The 24,197-nt window shown below is 41.2% G+C and overlaps 1 protein-coding gene across 3 annotated transcripts in view; it reads right to left on the reverse strand.

Moving 5' to 3' along the window:
- The window catches only part of LONRF1 (LON peptidase N-terminal domain and ring finger 1), a 30,500-nt gene extending 6,303 nt beyond the window's left edge, over positions 1 to 24,197 (reverse strand). The window contains exons 1-8 of one of the 3 annotated variants that reach the window (XM_008146219.3): positions 23,391 to 24,196; positions 13,837 to 13,955; positions 12,292 to 12,414; positions 9,602 to 9,751; positions 6,701 to 6,941; positions 6,506 to 6,602; positions 5,142 to 5,256; positions 1,359 to 1,480 (exon numbers count right to left, since the gene is read on the reverse strand). In XM_008146219.3, coding sequence (XP_008144441.2) covers positions 1,359 to 1,480; positions 5,142 to 5,256; positions 6,506 to 6,602; positions 6,701 to 6,941; positions 9,602 to 9,751; positions 12,292 to 12,414; positions 13,837 to 13,955; positions 23,391 to 24,105 — 1,682 coding nt within the window. In that variant the 5' untranslated portion in view covers positions 24,106 to 24,196. Of the gene's footprint in view, positions 1 to 1,358; positions 1,481 to 5,141; positions 5,257 to 6,505; positions 6,603 to 6,700; positions 6,942 to 9,601; positions 9,752 to 12,291; positions 12,415 to 13,836; positions 13,956 to 23,390 lie in introns of all 3 variants that reach the window. The other 2 variants (XM_054720089.1, XM_054720090.1) reach the window with 2 other exon arrangements.

Raw genomic sequence — 24,197 nt, forward strand, 5'->3', positions numbered from 1 at the left:
ACATACTAAAAAAGAAGAGTCTATGCCCTAGCTGGTTTGGCTCAGTGAATAGAGTATCAGCCTGCAGACTGAAGGGTCCCAGGTTTGATTCCGGTCAAGGGCACATGCCTGGGTTTCGGGCTCAATCCCCAGTAGGGCATGTGTAGGAGGCAGCAGATCAATGATTCTGTCATCATTGCTGTTTCTATCTTTCTCTCCCCTCTTCCTTCCTCTCTGAAATCAATAAAAAAATATATATTTTTAAAGAAGTGTCTACCAGCACAATTAAATTTTTTTAGAAATGAATATAAAATTTCTGTTTATAATTTGAAATAAAGGAACCCAAAAGTTGTTCAGTAAAAACAGCATACAAAAATTGCAATTTTGTTCTTTAGTGTGTCTAGTTAAAAGAAAATGAACGGAGCTTGGCTGGGTGTGACTCAGTGGTTGAGGGTTGACCTATGAACCAGGAGGTGACTGTCGATTCCTGGTCTGGTCAGGGCACGTGCCCAGATTTTGGGCTCGATCCCCAGTAGGGAGCATGCAGGAGACAGCCAATCAATGATTCTCATCATTGATGTTTCTCTCTCTCTCTTCCTCTCTGAAATCAATATATATATTTTAAAGACAGAATTAAAGAAAATGAAAAGAGTTAAGAAATTAAAAACCTATGAAGGAAATTTAGAGACTCAAATGACTGGTCAAAGAGGGAAAGACGTAGGTGAAGAAAATTACAAGAAAGAAAGGTGTACAGAGCAACAAAACTAGGACCAGCCTACCCAGCCCCAATCAGCCATGAAGTACTCTTAATAATGATCTGTTCCACTAAATCCCAAAGTTACCTCCAGGGTTTTCACTTTCCTGTGACTAACTCGATTCTGCAAGTCAATATTTTCATTAATTGAGAATTTGTCCCCTAAGTTACCTCCTTACCCTCTTCCAATTTCAGGACTCAACGCCCCACCTTCCAAACCTCTAATTGGCTAAACCCCCTGCCAATCCTGGCCATTTGTCTCCTGCCTTCCTCCTACACTGCCTTGATACCTGAAGGTTGCAGTTCCCAGCAACCACTGTTCGTAGCTCCACCTCTCCATTCCAGATTCCACTGCCTGATGTCACTGTAAGAAACCCCTCCCCCACCTAAAATGCTGCTTAAATGAGTCAATAATTCCCAGTAGAACATCTGGAAGTTACCAAATGAACTTTTAAAAAATTTTGTTTAGGACAGGGGAAGCTGACCAATATTTGTTTGAAATATGCCTCTGATTAATTATATGGGTTGAACTAAAGGAGGGATCCAGCTTGCCACGAGAAGGTTTCTCCTGTTTTCAAAGGTAGTAGTTTGTAATTTGATTGTGTTTTTATGAGAAGAAACTTACTGTGAGAGTTCAGCAGTTTCTTCATCATATATTTTTTTTCTCTCAGACAGCTCATCAGGCAGATACTTCACTATTAATTCTTCCAACAGCTGTGTGACACAGTACCTCCTATCTGCTAGATACTAAAAGACAATATTATTTTACATTCCAATTCTTTTTTCCTACAGTATAAAACAGGCAAAACAATTTAGCTCATACAGTCAAGCCTTTTTACATATTTATACAGTCAATCTGAATTAACCGAATTAGTGAGGGGAACCTTACAATGGATGATGCTAAACAGGCCACCTGTCTGAGGATTCGCTCAAGAGCAGAAAGCTGCATGGTGGCAGCTTGAGCCACACCCTATGTAAGGCCCGTGTCTTGCTCTGATCACAAATCCTTTAGCAGCTGTCAGCCCTGCCCTGCATCTCCCACGCAGAAGGCCAATCTGCATCTGGAAGCTCATGCGTACCTGAAACTAGCATTTTAACTGAAAAACAAAAATAAGGTAAGAAATAAAGAAAATGACGCAATTGCCTTATTTTTAAAAAGCAAAAACTACACATACACCCTTTTTTGTTCCCTATTTCAGTAGCAGAGTTTACAGCAAATTTTTTTCCTTTCAGATTCTCCTTCCCCTGTCACCTTACTATACTCAGACCTCGTCAGGAGGTTGCTTTCCCCAGATGACCCCTGTATGCATAAAGGGGACATTTTACCCCTCCCTCAGACTCTGAGCAACCGCCCCTCATGCATTTGGTGTCACTGTTCCAACTGCTAGAAGCAATCTCTTATACTGTTGCCTGTAAAAAGCCCATCGATCTTTTACGGTCTGGCTCCAATTTTACCTTTTTCATAAACTCTTTCTTAATTATTGTTCTGTCTCCCAAGAACCATATAAAAGGCAGTTACCTCACCCTGCACTGTATAACACGTACAGGAATACAACACATCTCTGTAACTGAACTAAACACTGCACAGGGGAAGGGACCAGGTCAGAGTGTACGCACAGAACTTTGTGCAAAGCAAATGCCCAGTACAAATTTATTTAATAAAAGTAGTGAGGAAAAACTCTTAGGAGACCACGAGAACATAAGATAAAGAGAGGTCATCCTTTAATCTGTAGATCCAGCATAAATAAAGGTTTTGTCATTATCCAATGAAAAATAAGAGTAGTGCCCGGCTGGCGTGGCTCCGTGCTTGAATGTCAACCTATGAACCAGGAAGTCACGGTTCGATTCCCGGTCAGGGCACATGCCCGGTTGTGGGCTCGATCCCTAGTGTGGGTTGTGCAAGAGGAAGCTGATCAATGATTCTCTCTCACCGATATTTCTCTCTCTCCCTTTCCCTTCCTCTCTGAAATCATTAATAAAAATATATATTTTTAATAAAAAAGAAATATATATTTTTTTAATAGAGTAGGAAATATGAGAATGTAGGAGATGGGTAGTAGTGGTTTTCAAATCTTAGCATGAATCAGGGCTTGTTAAAATGCAGCTGCTGTGTCCCACCCGAGTTTCTGATTTAGTGGCTCTCGAGTGGGGTCTAGGTAATCAGATACTGCTGGTCAGGGGAACACACTTTGAGAACCACTAAAGAGTGGTACTCTTGAGCAGGTAATGTAGATACAGATAACTGATGAGTTTATTATAAAATTAATCAAATTATAGACATTATAAAGGCAATGTTATTACCATTTTTCTATTAAACTAATAAAGATGTTATAAAATTTAATACTCAGGTATTAAATTTGGGGAAATATGGCTTCTCTTACATTCCTGATAGGAATCTAATTTGTACATTTCTAGGGACCTACGCAATTGGGCACTTGGTTTTAACCCTTTGCACTCGCTTGCTTTTTTCTCGATTCCTTTATTCTACTCGGGATTTAATTTTTTAAATACCCCAGATTTTACAAAGCGTGGCAGTAGAATAAAAAACTGGAGTTTCTTTTCATACAAACTTATTTATTTGGATTTTTTTATATTTCAAATTATTGATACATTCAAAGAGTAATTTTAATCTCAACATCCGAGTGCAAAAGGTTAAGAGTCTTTTAAAAATAAGACATTTAAGCTAGTAATTTACCCTAAGGAAAAGAGTCAAAGACATAACACATGGTATATAAAAAAAGAGAAAAAACAATTTACAAATCCAACAATAGGTAAATATCAAGTCAATATATTACTATACTGCTATAAAATATATTCAAATGAAAAAATGAGCAAAATAAAATCACAAGTAGGAAAGATGCAAAACTGTAGAGCATATCAATTTAATTATTTAAAATATATATTTAGGTTATGCAAATTATATTACACAAGGTATTTTCAAAGTCAGGACACAAGATAAAGTTATTTTTAAATAATATGCTAGTTATATTTTTAAATATGCGTATTTTCTTTCAAACACCATTTTTTTAAGGTGAGGTATCTCTAAATTTAAAGCTACATACCTAATTATTAATCTAAAATAAAGCATAATAAATATATTAGAGCCCTGGCCAATGCGGCTCAGTGGTAGGAGCATTGTCCCATACACGGAGAGGTGGCAGGTTCGATTCCCAGTCAAGGCATATATCTAGGTTGCAGGTTCAATCTCAGGTCAGGGCACATGCAGGAGGCAATCAATTGATGTTTCTCTCTCTCTCTCTCTCCTCCCCTCCCTCCTTTCCTCGCTCTAAAATCAGTAAAAATATAAAATAAAAATATATTAGAGAGTACTAAAAACTCTGGGAACACAGGAAAGCATATTTAGAATACTTCACCTGAAAACAGTATTTAGTTGAACATGCGATTAACAAATTCTTTAGGAATAAGTTTATATTGTTTCTTGACTTTGTGAACGTTCTGTACGTGGTTTTGTTTTTAACATACCAGCTTGTTCTAAAAGACACATATCAAACATAATGCACATATATATATTTGTATATAGGAAATAGCTCTGTATGTTTGATAGCAAAATGGTTTTATCAATTTCTTATTCATATCTGGAAGACACTTTTCTTTAAACAACCCTGTTGACTACCAGAGATAGGACTGCTCTCCCCTGATCAATGCTACCAGTGCAGCTGGAGCGCAGAATTCCAAGGCTTTGGCCTCACTTAGAGGGTCTCCAGCTGCCTTGCACGACGGAGAGGGTGTTGTCCTCCCACCTGGGAACTGCTGCTTTCCTCACACGGCTATTGGCGCTGACCCCTGACTCTACAAGAAGCGCTGTGGAAGCTGTGCCTCCCCTCCTTCCCAGCCTACCCCTTTCTAGAGCTGTCCTGTCCAACATGGCAGCCACCAGTCAATGTGCCCACTTAAATCAATTAAAAAGACAATTCCTCAGTCACATTAACTACATTTCAAGTGCTTAATATTCGCATGTGGCTAGTAGCGACATGTTGGATAGCACAGAAATAGAGCATTTCCATCAATGCACAAAGTCTACTGAACAGAGCTGTTCCAGATGTTAATGGGACTGAAATGGGCCAGAAATCCAGCCTACTCTTGGGGGTTTCCCCAATATTGTCATCATTAATATTGAACCAATTCCTGACCTGGTACTTGACCATATACCCTCTTTGCTAAAAACATTTAAGTACCAGGGGCTTGGTCTCCAGGACCTCTCTGCTTTCCCTACCCGCTCTAACCTCACCTTCTCCAACACTAACGTGGTACTGAGGCATCTTCCTTTGCAGTCACTCAGCATATATAATGTAATTCGTTCTGAACATCATAATCACCATTTCTATGGCTGATCAGAAATAAAACCATGTTGCCAAACTTGAGACCAATAAACAGATAAAATGTTTACCTCTTTTAAGCTTTCTTTGCAAAGGGGACAATATGGTGTATGATCTAAACAACGCTCAAGACAATTCTTACAGAATGAGTGTCCACAAGGGGTTGTTACTGGCTCGAAAAACAACCTGAAATCAACCAAAATGCATGAAGTACATATTAGTTTTCACATTAAACTGTTTATTAGAAAAAATGGACAAACTATTAATAGAACCATAACACTAATCCCTATTTAGAGAAGGAGGAAGGAGGGTCTGATGGGTAGAAGAGGAGGAAGGGGCCAGTGATGAATGCAATTACACAAACGTTCCTGAAGAACTTTTTAAACATTCTCCATCAAAACCTGCCAACCTCCCAGAGCTGCACTAACACGACAACAACCACTCGCCCCACGTGGCGCTGAGCACTTGAAATGTGGCCAGTCCAAACGAAGATGCGTCGTAAATGTAAAATACACACCAGATTTTCAAGACTTAATGTAAAATATATCATTCACAACCACTAAATAGCCTTCATATAGATTCTTATTTTCTTATCTCTTTGAAATTAGTTTTCTTAATAAGCTTATAAAAGGCATACTCTGTAAAATTCATTAAAAGGAATAATCCAATAAATATTATAGTTAAATACTGAAGAAATATTAGGCTTAATACCAAAGGCAATACTCAGATAATATGGGACAACTAATTTTACTAACAGTATGATTTCCTGAAACACATCTGAATTTCCTGGAAGTATTATTAGATATATAGGTACTTCAGAAATTGTCTGGACTAATCCCCCCACCTCATAAAGAAAGAACCCTAAGCTCCGGTTGGAGACTTGCTTGGGAATACAGCCAGTTACCACCAGCCTTGTGGGGCCAGTTCCAGGTCTCCTGACTCTTCGGGCCCTTTTCCTCTGACGCCACACAACTCATGTAAGCGGAAAATGTTCTTTCCAAACCATCAGTCTTTTAGAATTCTAAGCACTCCACATAATGAAAATCCTTATCCAATGGTTCTTTAACAAGTTAGACACACGCAGTACAGAATTAGAATCCTTACTCAAATATAAAATCATGGGTATTTCTAAGTTTTAACAATAATACATACAGCCTTTATAGAACTTCACAATTTTCCAGGAACTTTTTATATTTAAGTCATTTGATTCTTATAACACTGTGAGAAAGGCTATGCAAATACTTTCTAAATAAGGAAACCAGAGGTTCATATATTAAAGTTATTTGTCCAAAGTATGAAAGGTCAAGCTAGGAGTAAAATTAGCACATTTAGTTCACTTACATTATCTATTATTACAGAGTAGGTTATCTTTTTCTACCCTGTATTTTATTTACATTAATATAAAATATTCATCTTGTAAAAAAATTTTACATACCTCATGCAGAGAGAACACTCAAAATCTGAGACGTCTATTAATTCCTCTGGGATGTCGCCATAAGTTAATGAAAAGGTACAGACCTCATTGGGCGTTTCTATTTAAACAAAGAAACGACAGGGTTATTTTGGTGGGAAAGTTTAAAGGTTATTCTAAATAAACAAATGTTTTATATGAGTGCAGTGAAATGTTTACCTCCTTGCTTTTTAAGCTTATTTCTTCCATCTTCATTGACAATCACGTCCTGTTCTGAGAGAGACAGCTTTCTTTTCAGGAGAGCACCTTTTTCTTGAACAGAGAGCAAAGGTTCTGAGGACACTCGTTTTAAGCAATCCTCTCTGGCTGGCATTTCTGTGGAATTTATAGCCTGTGCTGACCGAGCACGGTTTAAGCTTCCTTTGACAGGTTCTGCTGAGGCCTCAGGTATTTCTTCATTCTACAAAAATACAATAACAAGACTATCTGTATTTCTTCGCTATCCTTTACTGCTCTCACCAAGAATCAAACCAAAATGAAATTTCAATAATTTATAATGTCCATTTTAACTGTTCATTTAACAGCACCAACTTTTTAAAATACTGTATGTTTTTCTTTATTGATTTCAGAGAGGAAGGAAGAGGGAGAGAGAGATGGAAACATCAATGATGAGAGAAAAATCATTGATCAGCTGTCTCCTGCATACCCCCTACTGTGAATCGAGCCCATGACCTGGGCATGTACCCTGACTGGGAATCGAACCATGACTCCTGCCTTGTTCATGGGTCAATGTTCCACCACTGAGCCACACCCTGGCCAAGCCAACAGCACCAACTTTTAATTCTAAAATGCTGGCAAGTAAATTATTTTTGCCAGTACTTATATAACCCTAGACATCCAGCTAACCTATATTATAATGAGGCTTAAGCAGTTATGCTAATATAATTGTTCCTACTCTGAGGAAACTAAAATAAATACAATGTTCCCCATTTTCCAAGAGACTAAAACATTTCTAACATGGTAGAATCAACATCATTAAAATGTCCATACTACCCAAAGCAATCTACAGATTCAATGCAATCCCCATTAAAATACCAACAGCACACTTCAAAGATCTAGAACAAACTCTACAAAAATTCATCTGGAATAAAAAGACCCGGAATAGCCACAGCAATCCTGAGAAAGAAGAACAAAGTTGGAGGGATCACAATACCAGAAATCAAGCTATATTACCAAGCCACAGTTCTCAAAACTGCTTAGTACTGGCACAAGAACAGACATATAGACCAATGGAACAGAACAGAGAACCCAGAAATGGAACCAAGCCATTATGCTCAATTAATATTTGACAAAGGAGGCAAGACCATACAATGGAGTCAAGACAATCTCTTTAATAAATGGTGCTGGGAAATTTGGTCAGATACATGAAAAAAATGAAACTAGATCACCAACTTACACTATACACAAAAACAAACTCAAAATGGCTAAAGGACTTAAATGTAAGATGGGAAACCATAAAAATCCTACAAGACTCCATAGGCAGCAAAATAGCAGACATATGTTGTAGCAATATCTTTTTTTTGTTTTTAATATATTTTATTGATTTTTTACAGAGAGGAAAGGAGAGGGATAGAGAGTTAGAAACATCGATGAGAGAGAAACATCGATCAGCTGCCTCTTGCACAGTCCCTACTGGGTATGTGCCCGCAACCAAGGTACATGCCCTTGACCAGAATCGAACCTGGGACCCTCGAGTCCGCAGGCCGATGCTCTATCCACTGAGCCAAACCAGTTAGGGCTGTAGCAATATCTTTAATGACACAGCTCCTAGGGCAATGGAGACTAAGGAGAAAATAAACAAATGGGACTACATCAAAATAAAAAGCTTCTGCACAGCAAAAGCAGCCATCAACAAAACAACAAGAAAGCACACTGCATGGGGGAACATATTTGCCAATGATATTTCAGATAAGGGTTTAATCTCCAAATTCTACAGAGAACTCATACAACTTAACAAAAGAAAGATAAACGATCCAATCAAAAAATGGGCAAAGGACCTAAATAGACTTTTCGAAAGAGGACATACAGAAGGCCAAGAGACATATGAAAACATGCTCAAAGTCACTAATCATCCAAAGATGCAAAACAACAATTCGGTACCATCTCACACCTGTCAGAATGGCTATCATCAACAAATCAACAAACGACAAGTGCTGACGAGGATGTGGCGAAAAAGGAACCCTCGTGCACTGCTGGTGGGAATGCAGACTGGTGCAGCCACTGAGAAAGACAGTATGGAGTTTCCTCAAAAAGTTAAAAATGGAACTCCCATTTGACCCACTAATCCCACTTCTAGGAATATATCCCAAGAAACTAGAAACACCGATCAGAAAGGATATACGCACCCCTATGTTCATAGCAGCACAATTTACAATAGCTAAGATTTGGAAACAATCTAAGTGCCCATCAGCAGATGAGTGGATTAAAAAACTGTGGTACATCTACACAATGGAATACTACGCTGCTGTAAAAAAGAAGGAACTTTTACCATTTGCAACAGCATGGATGGCACTGGAGAGCATTATGCTAAGCGAAATAAGCCAGGCGGAGAAAGATAAATATCACATGATCTCACTCATATATGGGATATAATGATTAACATAATTTGATGAACAAGAATAGATCCAGAGACAAATGGCAGGGGAGGGTGGGTGGGTTAGAGAGCAACCAAAGGACTTGCATGCATGCATATTAGCACAACCAATGGACATAGACACTGGGGCGGTGGGGGCTTGCCCGGGGTGGGAATGGCTGGGGGAAGGAGGGCTCAAGCGGGAAAAAGAAGACATATGTAAAACTTTAGACAATAAATAAATAAATATAAAATTTTAAAAATTTTTCTAACATTCAGGTGACCTAAAATTGTGATTAATGAACAAGTCTTTTCACATAAAAGTTTTTAGTGTGAAATAAATATTTATAGACAAAAATTCTACTAAGACAACATTAAATAGCTTAAAAGTACCTAAACAGATTCTAGTACTGAAAGGAGGGAAGTGCAGATCTTAAATTGTAAAGAGGCAGATACACTAAACCCATGGTGATCTTTTCTCACTCTACCTGCACTGGGCTAAGCTCACTGGCAGGGTGAAACTCTTCCATTACTGACGGAAAACCAAAAGGTTTGTTCTTAGTACATGGCAATGAACTCCAGGAAGAATCCTTCAGGCCTTCTTTTAAGTTTTCAGGTGATAATAAATCAAATAAAATCTGTAAGAGAAATATTAAAAAGTAATAAAAATATAAAATATTCAGTTAAGGGTAATTTAATATAAAGTTACCTAATATTTAAGAATTTTGAGAAAATTTGTAGCAGACATTATTTTTTTAGTGAGCAGGAGGACAGATTAAGTAATAAGCAGAACTGCCAAATATTTTTAAAAGTCTTGCAAAACCAAAGTGTGCCTCAATGGGGAAAGAATCATCTCAAAGACATGGCTCAAAAGGAAGACATGGGTGTGGTTCAACTGGATACCTGAGGAGGGACCCAAGATGAAGGCTGATTTTTTAATGTAAGAACTGTAAAAAGAGGAGCTCTTACGTAGAAAATATTTACCTCTGAAGATCAGCAAAGATAAAAAAGTTCACAGTTTACCCCTGATGTATATTTTAAGGCTGGGCTTGGAGTGTTTATGTGAACTAAAGAACTTGGACCTGTAACTACGGAACTCTAAAACTCCAGTATTTACACTGAATTTTGCTTCTTGCTGAACAACTAACCTGCTTGGGCAGTCCCCATGCCAGCTTTCGGTTGGGAGCACTACACAGCAGCTGCCCCATAACAGCTGGGAGTTACAGCTGCAGCATCAAAATATCTGGGCACTTCTACCAGGAGTAGATGTAAAACTCTCAAAGAAACAGAGTAGGTCAAGACAGGAGAAGAACCAGGTTCAAGGAAATGAGAGGGATTCAAATTTTTTTGTGTCAAATAAGCTGTATTTATATGTTCAGTAGAGCATTTCTTAAAGTCTAAATTTAGAGGTTTGATTTTTTTTTAGCTGTACTAGCTCTCAAATACACAAAAATCAGAATTTTTCATGATCATTACAATGTAAATAAGAGGAAATATATACAATGTAAATAAAAGTGTGCGTATCTGGTAGGTGCTCAAGCAATACCCCATTTGATAAACATTTACAAACCTGTATATTTCACATTTCCTTTGATTTAAAAACATGTAGTAAACACACAACTACCCTAGAACCAGCCACTCCACTCCTAGTTGGTTACCAATGAGATGTAAAATATATGTCCACAAAATGACTGGTATAAGAATGTTCATAGCAGCGACTGGAAATAATCCAAATGAAAATCACTATTAACTGTGAACACCATTCCATTGTTCATACAATGGAATACCTTGTGAACAATAAAAACTGTTAAATTACTGGATGTATTTCAAAAATACTATGTTGGGGGGAGGGGGGAAAGTCAGACACAAAAGAGTACTCTATGATTCCGTGTATATGAAGTTCTAGAACAGGCAAAACTACTCTCATGGTGATAGAAATCTGAACAGTATTTGCCTCTGGGAATCTACTGGAAAGGAGACAAGGTAATTTTCTAGGGTGATGAAGATATCTATATTTTGAATGGGGTGCTGTTACATGAATTTATAATTTCTCAAAACTCATGGATGTAAATTATACCACAATTTTACAAGAAGCTTATTGGGGAAAAAACAAATATTTCAAAGCATCTGTTATTTTGCATTCACTTGACCTTATTAACCAACAAAGAAATATTTACAGATATATAAGGATATCTAACAGCATGGAAAATACAAATTATAAGCCCTTACTGCAATCTCACCAGGAAGAAAGGCTAACAAATACAGATTTGTCGTAAAACACACAACAGTAAACATAAGACTCTGCCAAGGTGCTTCTTAAAATATGTCCCAGTTCAGAGATTCTAATTCCAAAGGTCTGTGTAGGGCCCAGGAATCTTTATGTTTACCATGCATCCAAGATTCTGACAAAAAACCATTCTCTAAGAAACACAGCAAAGTAATTAAATAATGTAGCATGTTTTTAGGATATTGAGGAAAGAATCATGAGTGAGTATTGAAATTGTATTAGGGTTGATTTCCCCCCAAAATTTTCAATGACTCTAATCTTTCCAAATGCTCTGTGAATAAGTCTGACAACAGCTGAATGCCACTGTCATGCTAGTACAAGTGAAACCTCTGAGTTTTGAAGAAATCTCTTTAACTTGGTTTAACCCAATGTTTCCTAAAATCATTTGATCAGAGAACCTCCTTCCCTTTTTCTTTTAATTAACACCTAACACAGTACAGAACAAACTTTCAAAGTGGAATATGGACTGCTGAGAAAAATCAGGGAAACAATTTGACTAGGGCAATACTATTGGCACCCGTGGAGAGTAAGCAAAGTTTAGACCTGAAATGAAAGGCAAAAGGCAGGCCAATAAAAATTCCTGAGCAGAAACATCATGACAACAATGTTTAATTAAGGATAACTCGTCTGGCTTGGATTAAACAGACTATTAAGGAACATCTAAATTTAACTAAGTAAAAATAATGCATTTAAATATCTGTGAATGAAATACTCTGATTTCAGTAAGAATCCAATTCACTACATATATGAACCTGAAAACCACCTGTCCAATTGCTACTAAATTTGACTTACAGATTCCTTTTGTTCTTATACCAGTTTTCTAATTAGGCTTTTTCAAAAGAACTATGTCTTAGCCCTGCCTTAAACTATTAAAGTTGATGAACCAATTACCTTTTCCACTTCCAGCTTTGCAGGTGCAAAGTCTTCATCAAGGGCTAAGCACTGCAGGAACAGTTGTAAGGCATCCCCTAAAAAGCCAGCATCATGGAGTACCTTTCCTTTCCTGAAGTAGACCTTCAATAAAGCACATAAGCAAGACTTTTATTTGTAGAATTGTATTGTTTTAAAAAAGTCAATATCAAGTAAAGGTGTGCTCAGAAATGCTCATTTTGAACTCTGAATGAGTCTGAGGAGCTCAGAGCATTTAGAGGTACAGTCACACTGCCCTGGAGAGGCACTTAGAGAGGAACTGAGGCCAAGAAAATGACTTCAAATCACATTTCTAATTGTATCACTCCAGTGCTAAGTCCAAGAGTTCTTTCTTTTTTAAACAGTTTTAAAGTTGTCCATACAGATCATTTTCCCTCTTATTTTTAATATATACGTGCCTTGTACTAACCCAGTGGTCGGCAAACTCATTAGTCAACAGAGCCAAATATCAACAGTACAACGATTGAAATTTCTTTTGAGAGCCAAATTTTTTTAAACTTAAACTTCTTCTAAGCCACTTCTTCAAAATAGACTCGCCCAGGCCGTGGTATTTTTGTGGAAGAGCCACACTTAAGGGACCAAAGAGCCACATGTGGCTCGCGAGCCGCAGTTTGCCGTCCATGGTACTAACCCATCATGCCAGCATGGGACTCTGCTTAATTTTTGTTATTAATTTATAATTTCTGGAGCATCCTTACTATACTGTCTTTTAAGGCACAGTTTAGAATGGAGGAAAAAGTCACAAGAGTAACTTCTAGCTTAAAGAACACATATGGGAGCCCTAACCGGTTTGGCTCAGTGGATAGAGCAAAAGGTCTCAGGTTTGATTCCAGTCAAGGGCATATGCCTTGGTTGCGGGCACATCCCCAGCAGGAGATGTGCAAGAGGCAGCTGATCGATGTTTCTCTCTCACTGATATTCCTAACTCTCTTTCCCTCTCCCTTCCGCTCTGTAAAAAATCAATAAAATATATTTTTTAAAAAAGAAAGAACACATATGGGAGATGGACTGATGTGCCTTGGCAACTTGATAAAAAGGACAACTGGCAAACTGACTGTATACATGCCGCCAAGTCTTTTTAAAACATGGCAAGGCCAGCTCCTTGGCCCCCTAATCATCTGGTTCCCATCATCAGGCCCCAATCAATTCTCCAGCCTCAAGGGCCTCTTCTCTTTCCATTAATAAACCCCATGCACCAATGGCCAGTTTGTATCCATCTTCACAATATGGCCAGTTGTATCTCTGAGGAAATTCTGTATACTAGAGTCTCTTTTTTTCTGTCTTGAATTCAGTTGTTCTTTAGCTAGGAAACAAGATTTCTTACAAATTACAAAACTATCAGATGATTGTTATCCAAAGTATTGACCTTAGATTTTGAGAACTTTCTATATTTTTACTTAAGAGTCAACCACACCATCCTGCTAAAACATATAACCATTAACTGAATGCATGTTCCTTACAGTTGAGATTTTAAAATGTATGCAAAATGTAAAACAGTCCTTTTACCTCGGGCCAACTTGGCAGCTGAAAGAGCACTGCATTCAGATCCTCTATGGCTGCTTTGAACTCTCCGAGACCAGCATAGGATTCAGCGCGGTAAATTTTTAAAGTCAAGTTGCTGGGCTCTGAAATAAATATTTTATAAAAGTTGATTGCTTTTAAAAGATTATTGTACAATCCACAAACTACATCATACTAGATTTAATGACTGCTCTAGTGACTCCAGTCCATAACCACCAAACCAAAGGTGGTGAACCCAGCACAGTACAGGTGCAGCCTACTTACGTGTTGAATTGTATCTAGAAGTTCTATGAAATCACTATAAGGAGACTATTTTAGTGGAGGAAATTATGGTTCTTAAGAACACTGGGAATGTTTTTATAATATGAATAATCACCTCTAAGAAAAGAAATGTGTGTTCTTTTTAAATAGGGCATTCTATAGAGATTTAAAAGACATCTTGGATGTTTAGAAGATTTGCCTTTTTATGGTAAATTGTAATTATTTTATACCCTAGTTTCTGAATCCTTATTTATAAACAACTGTATGTGTCACTACTGCACATAGAATTTCCATAGTAACAAAGAGTGACCAAGGCTCTCTCTCATGAGGTATATAACAGTCCCGATTTGGGAGAAAATGGGTGATGATTAAGAGATCAAAATTTTAATCCCTGCCATTAGCAAGAATGGTATTGAGCCATCCCAAAATAGATTTAATTTCAAATATTCCTGAGGGAAAAAACTTTGTGTGTTTTTTTCTACCACAGGAGAAACCAATGGCAATCAGAATTTCAGACACTTAGCTGGTTCACCCAATACAATAATCAATGACTACAGGTATACAGATGATGACAGAAGTCTAGCCCAGCCAGGGTGGCTCAGTGGTTGAGTGTCATCCTATGAGCCAGGATGGGGTTCGATCCTGGTTGGGACACATGCCAGGGTTGCGGGCTCGATCCCCAGTGGGGCACATGCAGGAGGCAGCCGATCAATGATTCTCTCATCATTGAAGTTTCTCTCTCACCCTCTCCCTTCCTCTCTGAAGTCAATAAAAACATTTTTTAAAAAATATTTTTATTGACTTAAGAAAGGAAGGGAGAGGGAGAGAGAGAAACATCAATGATGAGAGAGAATCATCGGCTGCCTCCTACATGCCCCTTACTGGGGATGGAGCCTGAATCCCAGGCATGTGTCCTTGACCAGAATTGAACCCAGGACCCTTCAGTCTGCAGGCCGACGCTCTATTCACTGAGCCAAATCAGCTAGGGCAAAACATATTTTTTAAATAAACTATCAGAAAACTCCTCATAGCTCCATGGTTTCCTCATTTATTACAGATAACTCTCGACTGAACAATTAGGCCTTTTTAATTGCTGGTACTCGAGAAGTGGAATGATATTGCTCCCTCAAATATATGCCAATGAAAAACCTTAAAGAACACAATTTATATTTCATGAAAATATTTCTTACTTCCTAAATAAAAGACATCTAGGGCATCCTGTCTTTTGTTCTTACAGCAATGTAATTGGAAATCACTCTGAACAAAAGCACACAGAATGATAGCTCACTGTGATTAATCAATCAAGAATGAAACGTTCTAGCACAAAGCTAGCCCCTGTAAGTGTTCAAAAGATTGTACTTTATCCCTGTCTTTGAGGAGCTTATTATCAAATTAGAAAAAATTGACTTTGTTGTGAAAGAGCGTCATGTAATCCTGATTTGACAAGCACAGCTGGAGCTCAGAACGTGGAGAGCAGCGGGCGCCAAAAGAGTGCAAGAGTGAGTAGTAAATACATCACACCCCCTGAGCTGGAGAGAGAGACTGGGCCAGGACGTGCAATTCTCCGCCCACAGCGAGGTGCTTCCAACGGCATCCTCCGGGCCCGCCTCCGCTCCAGCACCAGAGGGACTTCACTGTGGCAACAAGCAGCCCGTTCCACTCCCGGATCCCTTACTGGGATTTTTAAAAATGTCCCAGTTTTTTTTCTTGTACAGCGAGTCCCCCATCGCCTCATACTTAATGCATATTCAGAAGTAGTGATTATCACACCCTTTCGTCAATGCCTTCACTGCTCAATTGTCACCAGGACAGCACTGGAGGAAGTGACTGAGAAGATCTGTCTTTGAGAAAACCCAGTCAACCTATCAAATCGCTCCACTCTGACCAAAGCAAAAGACTGTCCCCTCTTCCCTCAACACAAAACACTAAGAGATGACAAGAGGGCCAGATATTAAAGCTCCTGCTCCCCAGTTCTTCATAGGTAATGTCTGTGTTGAGAACTTCAAGTATTAGTAGATGATTATATTGGGTCAATCTATTAGGGGAAAAAATATCAGCTGAGTTCAAATTCAATACTTTTTGAGATCAGGATCAACTCTTCTTAATTCTAAAAAAAGAGCCAAATGCACTTATTGAGGCCCTTGACCAGCCAAAGCATATAATACACTAGTAGCCCATTTGCAGGAAGAATCCTGCAAGTGGCCGCTGTGGCCGCTGTTTCGGCCTCTGGGCCTGCATCCGCGCTCCACTGCTGCCCGCCCAGCTCTGCCCTGCCCCGCCCCACCCCGCCCGGGCTTTCCCTCTGGCAGCCACCTTGCTTTCCAATTTTCCTCCCTCTTCCTTCTAAGTTGTCTCCAGTCTTCACTCCTCCCTCCCTCAGCATATGCAAATTAACCACCATCTTTGTTGGGTAATTTGCATACTCGCCCTGATTGGCTGGTGGGCATGGCTTGAGCGTAGCAAAGGTGCGGTCAATTTGCATATTACTATTTTATTAGGTAGGATACTAAATACTTAGACCAGGGCACACTATAGCACCAGCAAGTGTTCTATTATGATTGTGTTCCTTCACTGTATGTGCATAGCATTAATTTTAAAATCTATTTTTGTGCTTTCTCCATCATTTCCTGACTTTGGCTTTCCTAAATATTTACAAAAATAGAAGTTCATTAAAATGGGCCCACAATTCATGCTCTCATTTTCTCTTCTCCTAGACCCAGTAACTCTGTGAGTCGTTAGGCAAATAAAAAAATTGAAATGAAATTCTGCTATACACCTGAGGAAACTACTCTTTAGGCTGTTCAAGGCGTTCCTGGGCTGAGGACAGAGCTCTCCGGTCATGATTCCCTATCTTTTTCCAATCGTAGGAATATGTGTGATTACTAATATGTCGTTTCCTTAGCTCATTTTCAAAAAACAAACTTTTTTTTTTTTTCAAATTATGTTATTGTTTACTTATAAAGTTTGAAAAATATAGAAATTAAGAATTATGGGAGAGGCCACGCGCCCCTAGGTCCGGGTGAGGCCATGTGTCCCTGGATCCAGGTGAGGCCTCGCGCACCTAGGCCCGGGTGAGGCCACGTGCCCCTGGGTCCAGGTGAGGCCACGCGCCACTGGACCCGGATGTGGCTGGGTCCCTGGGCCCGGGTGAGGCCATGTGCCCCTGGGTCCGGGTGAGGCCTTGCGCCCCTGGGTACGGGTGAAGCCGGATCCTGGGTCCGGGTGAGGCCGTGTGCCCCTGGATCCATCCGGGTGAGGCTGGGTCCCGAGCCCGGGTGAGGCCACGTGCCCCTTGGGTATGGGTGAGGCCACGTGCCCCTTAGTCCGGGTGAAGCCGTGCCCCTGGGTCCGGCCGAGACCAAACCAGAGGGAGTGGGACCTCCGTTACCACCATTTGTCCACCATCCAGAGCTGAGGGATCAGTGCTGACATGTACACATAAGGAACTGGTGGACATTGAAATTGGGTCTCAAAAGAACTGTTGGTCCAGAAAGAAACTCACTACAGACTGATTCATTTGCCTGTCAGCATAACTATTATTGCTCGTCTCACATTCAGTTCTTATAAGTATATATCTAGTGACATATGATCTCGCTCATCTAGGGGAAATGATGAACAACATAGACTGAGGAACAAGAACAGAACCAGAAACAAGGAGGCATCGATCGGACTATCGGGCCTCAGAGGGAGGATAGGGGAGGATGCGGGGAGGGGGAGAGTTCAACCAAAGGACTTATGTGCATGCATATGAGCCTATCCAACGGTTAAGTTCAACAGGGGGTTGGGGCATGCGTGGGGAGGGGGGGTGGGATGGGAATGGGGGGATGAGGACAAATATGTGACACCTTAATCAATAAAGAAATTAAAAAAAAAAATCTCAAACACAATGTTATAATTTTTGCAATAAATACTCAGTTTCTTTTTGAAAAAAAAAAAAAAAAAAGAATTAAAAATATTTTTCCCACCACAAAGAAATAACCAGTATTGGCATAGAACCTGTACTTTTTCTGTGTGTATAGATTACATTTTTATGTAGTTTTATAAAATAAACCACATATACTGTTTAAAGCCTGCTTTTTTGTCAATGTAATTAAGTCAACATGATTTTTAATGGTTGCAAAGTAGTCTACTATATACATAATCTAGAAAACTCCCTGCTCTTCAATTTTTTACTTCCAATTTTTGCTAATATAAAAAGTAGTAGCATAGACATCTATCTACATGACTTTTTATATATCCACTTATTTCCTTAGTTACTTTTACAAAGCTGAATGACTATGTAGAAAGTTATGTAGATATACAGAATTTCCAATATATTCTGGCCCTCCTTTTATAGTATAAAAACGTTACTTAGGTTACACTTCCACAAACTGTGTTTTTTGTTTCCTAGAAAAATACAAATTAAAAACAGCATTATTTTAACATGCATTTCTTCAGTGAGTTTGACCTTTAAAACTACATATTTATTGGCTATTTAGACTGCATGTGTAAGTGTAAAAATTCCCTGTTCATATCCTTTTTCTCATTCTTCTGAGTGTCTTCTTTTTCTTTGTCTTATATATTGAGCTATTTCACAAAGTTTAATGGCAAACCAAAATATCAAACTTCTTTGCTTCTTTTACTTTATCAAGTTCAATATGGAATACTTGGTTATCACAGTTAAACTAAAAGACATCAATTGACAAGTTATTAGTGACTGATTAATAAAGTCCAAGAATAGCAGTTCGGCATATTAAGATTATCACCACTGGATTCAGAAGATCTGTGTTCAGATCCATTCTGGAAGCTTGTCAGATCCCTTCTAGAAGTTTTTCTAACTCTCGGAACCTCAGTCTCCTCACCTATAGATTGCTGGTGATACCTCCAACTTAAGACTGGTGTGAGGACTAAACAAGATAATGCATGCAAACAGTTAAGACACTGTCACCCTAGGCTAGCCGGTTTGGCTCAGTGGATAGGGTGTTGGCCTTCGGACCAAAGAGTCCCGGGTTCAATCCCGGTCAAGGGCACATACCTCGGTTGCAGGCTCCTCCCGAGCCCAGGCCCTGATCAGGCTCCGGAGGCAACCAATCAATGTGTTTCTCTCACATCAATATTTCTCTGTCTTTCCCTCTCTCTTCCACTCTCTCTAAAAATCAATGGAAAAATAGCCTCAGGTGAGGATTAAAAAAACAAACAGTTAAGACACTGTCTAGCACACAAGTGCTCAATAAATAATAGTGATTGTTAGTATTACAAAATATTTCAAAAGTTGATAGAAAAAAAATGAGATTATCTCTTGATACAATGTTTCAAGACCTTTGCAAAGTTATAACATGCGTAAGTTTATTAATTAAATTCAAATCTTGCACTGGCCGGTGTTCTCAGTGGTTAGAGCATCGGCCCAACCACTGAAGGGTCTCGGGTTTGATTCCCGGTCAAGGGCACGTACCTGGGTTGCAGGTTCAATCTCAGGGCCAGGCCGGTGTAGGAGGCAACCAATTGATGTGCTCTCTCACATCAAGGTTTCTCTCTCTCTTTCCCCTCCCCTCCAACCTTCCTCCTCCCTTCCACTCTCTCAGAAAAGCATTGGAGAAAGAAAGAAAAAATACCCTTGGATGAGAATTAACAAAAACACACACAAAAGAACAAAAACTCAAATCTCTTCACATTAACCTCCTTGATTAAGATATTAAAACCCTTTACATTTTCTTTAAATGCATTCAGATAATGTTTTGACTCAATTCTCACAACAGACCTAGGTGGTTGTTGGTTTCTATCTATGAGGTAGATACTATTCTCACTTTTCAGAGAAGGGAATCAAAACAGGGTGGTCAGACCACAGGCCCAAGGTCAGAGAGTAAGTGGAGGGCTGCCTAGAATTCACAACAAGGCAGTCAGCTCCCAGCATCCACAGCTTTAACCACCAGCCCACACTGAATACCTAGCTTGAGGTGCCATAATTTCCTTCTGAGGGCAATAGTACTCTATAAGATTCTTTGTGAAGATCAGATACTGTAAAGAATCTAAAAATACTTTAGTAGTCAAGGACTATATAAACAGAAACTATATTAAAGACAAAAATGTCCTTCTCCAAGTATTTTAAAATAAAGTGTTCTGCCCTTTACTATTATTATTATTTAAACAATTCAAACTGTAAATTATACTCTTCTGTTCCCTTCTTTTGAGGGGAGAGGGGCATACAAAGGGAGGAGGCAAGTCTGTAAAAATTCATTAAAATTAAAAGGAAGACAAACATAGCAAAATGGCATCATTTCAATAGATTCAAGTATAAAGATTCAATGCAGACAAGACTTTTTATATAATAGCCTTGAATACTAAAAAGACAGACGTTATGAAACATCTGAGAGTTAATATCAAAAGATCAATGGATTAAGTGTTATCTAAATATATTTCAATTCAACAGAAACTTATGTAATCTCAATGGGAAACTTCTGATTTTGGCAAAGGTTTTCAAGCTTTCCTTTCTTGTTGACAGATAAATTTCAATGTGTGGGCTAACTGTAGACTAGATTATTTTTTTCTACTTAATAGTATTTACTTGTTTCATTATAAGAATTACATTAAGAAATTATAGTGGGTTTTTTTTCCACTGTCAACAATGACCGCATCATTAGTAACTACAGTGCAATTATATAAATACAATCCAAATGCATAAGCTAACTAGCCAACTTTCAGAAAAGTTAAAGCCTAACTGTACAAATAGATTTATAACTCTGCTAAATATTTTCATTTATGTGCATAAACAGTTAAACACATATTTTACCACTAAAAATTCAAAGGATAAAAAAGGTTATTCTCCTTCGTTTCATTCAGACATATTTTCAAGGAATTGATGATTTTTGAAAGACCTAAAAATGAGGGAAAAATAGGCTAATAAAGTGAAAGTCAGGAAACTTGGGTTCTAGTCACAAAAAAGTAGGATTAAATAGTTGAATAGGCAAAATTCCCATGTGCAATCTATGTAAATTGGAAAAAAAGAAAGAGTAGATCTTTCAGAGTCTATTTCGGTTCAAGAAAAAATTACCTTAGGCCATAGCTGGGTAGCTTAGTTGATTAGAGCATCATCCCTATACACCAAGTTGCAGGTTCAAATCTCCAGTCAAGACACATACAAGAATCAACCAATGAATGCATAAATAAGCGGAACAACAAATTGATGTTTCTCTCTCCTCCCTTTCTCTTTCTCTAAAATCAATAAATAAACTTTTTAAAATGCCCTCAATTCAAGGTTAATTAAAAGATTACTGCCCTTAATTAAAAGATTACTGGTCACAGAACATTAAGCTAGACCTTAATTAGTAAAGGTCTCACTGTTCTTCCATGGATTAGGGCCTAAATTCTTATGAAACACCTCATATAAGAGGTCAAATCACGAAACCATAATACTGAATAGAACTGACAATAAGTTTCACCCATTATGTTATGCTGGTGACAAAAACTCCTTAGAAATTTATATTAAACATTTTCATTAGATGAGCTATAATCTAAGATGAACCCTGGTCCCACATTTAGAACTGGAGGATACAGTGTTGTTGCCTCTACAACCAGTGAGCTGTTTGTGGACTGTGGACAAGTCATTTCACTGCCCTAGCTTCTGCTTGTTTTTAAAACCAGGATGGTGGCCTAGATGGTCTGTACTTCCCCTCTCAGACTCTAATCATCCAGAGAGGTAGAGTTGTCTGTATCAGAATTGTGAATACCAAACAGTTCTTTTGCTTTGGATCTGCCATTCTGTTCTATTTATAACTGCTTACTCCCCATAAAAAATAAAAAAAAGTGAAAGTATATGAAAATGTACCAGGTTTGTGCTTTGAACTCCAAAGGTATGAAATAACTTTATATATTGTTACTAGTTCAAAATGACAAAGCACTTGGGTAAAAGAACCGTAACAAAACACTTTCAATGGTAGTTTATAAATTTACCTATTACCTAACATCAGTTTCTATTTTAGACGTCTATTTTCTTAGGGATTATCCCCCCCCCCCACGTATTATTTCATGCAAATACAGATGCTAAGCTTGAAACAGGCTTATTTAATACAAGGTTTAACAATGACACGCTTGACATCTGGGGCCTGACTACTGTGTGGGAGGCTGTCCTGTGCACGGTAGGATGTTTAGCAGCATCCCTAGCTAAAAATGTCAACATTAATGCTGTCAACATTAGTGATGTATCAACACTAATCCCATAAGGGGTGGCAACTAAAAATGTCTCCGGATAATGTCCGGGGGAGAGGGGGGGGGACGTGTAAAATCTCCCTGGTAGAGAACCACCGATTTACAGAACAACTCTCCATTGCACATGGGTAAGTCAGGCAATGTCCCCCTCCACGGCCTAAAATCACCTTAAGAAAAGTGCTAAGCTGGGTTGGGAGGCCTGAGCCACTTCTTGGAGAAGAAACAGACAAAAGCCCTACCGGCCATTCCCCACCGCTGATCAGGAGCAGAACAGCCAACTGGAGCCGGACAAAGAACTCGAGGAAACTACCTCTTTCTCTTGGCCCTGGACTAGGTGTATTCCAAAATGTTTAAGAAATAAGTGTGATCTGAAATAGGGCAGGCTGAAACCCTCCACAGAAACCAACCCTGCAGGCGTGTCCGGGTCCCACCTGAACACGCCCGGGCGCTCGGACGCCCGCGCGGAGCCCGCGGACCCCCGAAGCCGGTGCGGGCGCCCGGCTCCGCCACGCCCACCGGACGTCACCCGTTACACAACGCCACCCCCCAGCTTATGCAATTCTGCCCTCCCGCGGCTTCCCACTGCCCCGGTGACTTTTGTGGGAGACCAAGGTAAACCCTGCCCGGCCGGCCTCCGCTGGGGATCGTCTCCCCGCGACGGGTCCCGCGGGGCCGAGCGGCCAATTCCCGGAAAGAGCGCGGCGGCAGGAAGAGAAGGGCCGCCCCGGCCGCCCCACTCCCCCGCATCCCCGCGGCCTGGCCCCGGCCCCGGCCCCGGCCCCCGCTTCTCCAGGGACGCGCACGCCCAGACGCCGGGCCGCGCGGCCAAGGGAACCCCGCGCCCGGGCGCCCCTCCCCACGCCGCGTCACAGTCGGCTCCGAGGGCGATCCCCATTGTGACCGAAGCACCTCCGGGCGCCGCCCCCTCCCACACCCTCGGGGACCCCGAGACCCGCCACCAGGGAGTCGGGAGGCCTCGCGGAAGCAGAGGCGCCTCCCGGGGGAGGGGGGGGGCGCAGACGAGCTCCGGGGAGCCAGCCCGTCGGGGAAGGAGGGTGGGGTCGGCCGGGCCCGTGCATCCCCCCCCGCGCGGTCACCTGCTCGCAGCGCCTCGCCGGCGGCGGCCAGGGCCTCCCGGTGGCGCCCCTGGTGCAGCAGCTCCCCGAGCCGGCCGGCCGCCCGCGCTCGCTCCTGCTGGCTCGGGAACCACTTCTCCGCCAGGTGGTTGAGGACGACGCTGGTTCGGAAGCCCGAGGCGGCGATGGCGGCGGCCAGAGGCGGCGGCCGCGGGGTGGTGCCCTCAGCATCCGCGGCGGCGGCGGCGGCGGGCGGCAGCCGGTCCCGGCAGAGGCGGCAGCGGGCGCGGAGCTCCCTCCGCAGGCAGCGGCGGCAGTAACTGTGGCCGCAGGGCACGGTCACCGGCTCGCTCAGGAAGCCCCGGCAGCCCAGGCAGCTCAGCAGCCCGCCCGCGCCCGCGTCCGCCGCCCGCGCGGCGCTCCAGCCCAGCCCGTGGCGGAGCCGGTAGTTGAGCACCAGGCAGTCCACCAGGGTGCCCAGGCACTCGGGCCGGACCGGGGCCCCGCGCCGCAGCGCCGCCGCGTACGCCTCCAGCGCTCCCTTCAGGTGGCCGCCCAGGGCCAGCAGCTCGCCCCGGCGGAGCAGCAGCTCCCAGCGCTCCGACTCCGCGGCCGCGCGCTCCAGGCGGTCCCCGCTGCCGCCGCCCACTTCCCAGAACCGGCCCCGGCTCCGCGGCCGGGGCGCCATCTCCCGGTTCCCTCTCGAGGAGCTCCTCGCCACGGCCGGGAAAGACATGGCCCGCGGAGGGCTGCGCCGCCGCCGCCGCCGCCGCCAACTGCCGCCACCGTCCCGGAGCCTGCGGGGCGCGCGGCTCCGCACGCGGCCGG

Source organism: Eptesicus fuscus, chromosome 8 (genome assembly GCF_027574615.1).
Source record: "Eptesicus fuscus isolate TK198812 chromosome 8, DD_ASM_mEF_20220401, whole genome shotgun sequence".
NCBI classification, from domain to species: domain Eukaryota; kingdom Metazoa; phylum Chordata; class Mammalia; order Chiroptera; family Vespertilionidae; genus Eptesicus; species Eptesicus fuscus.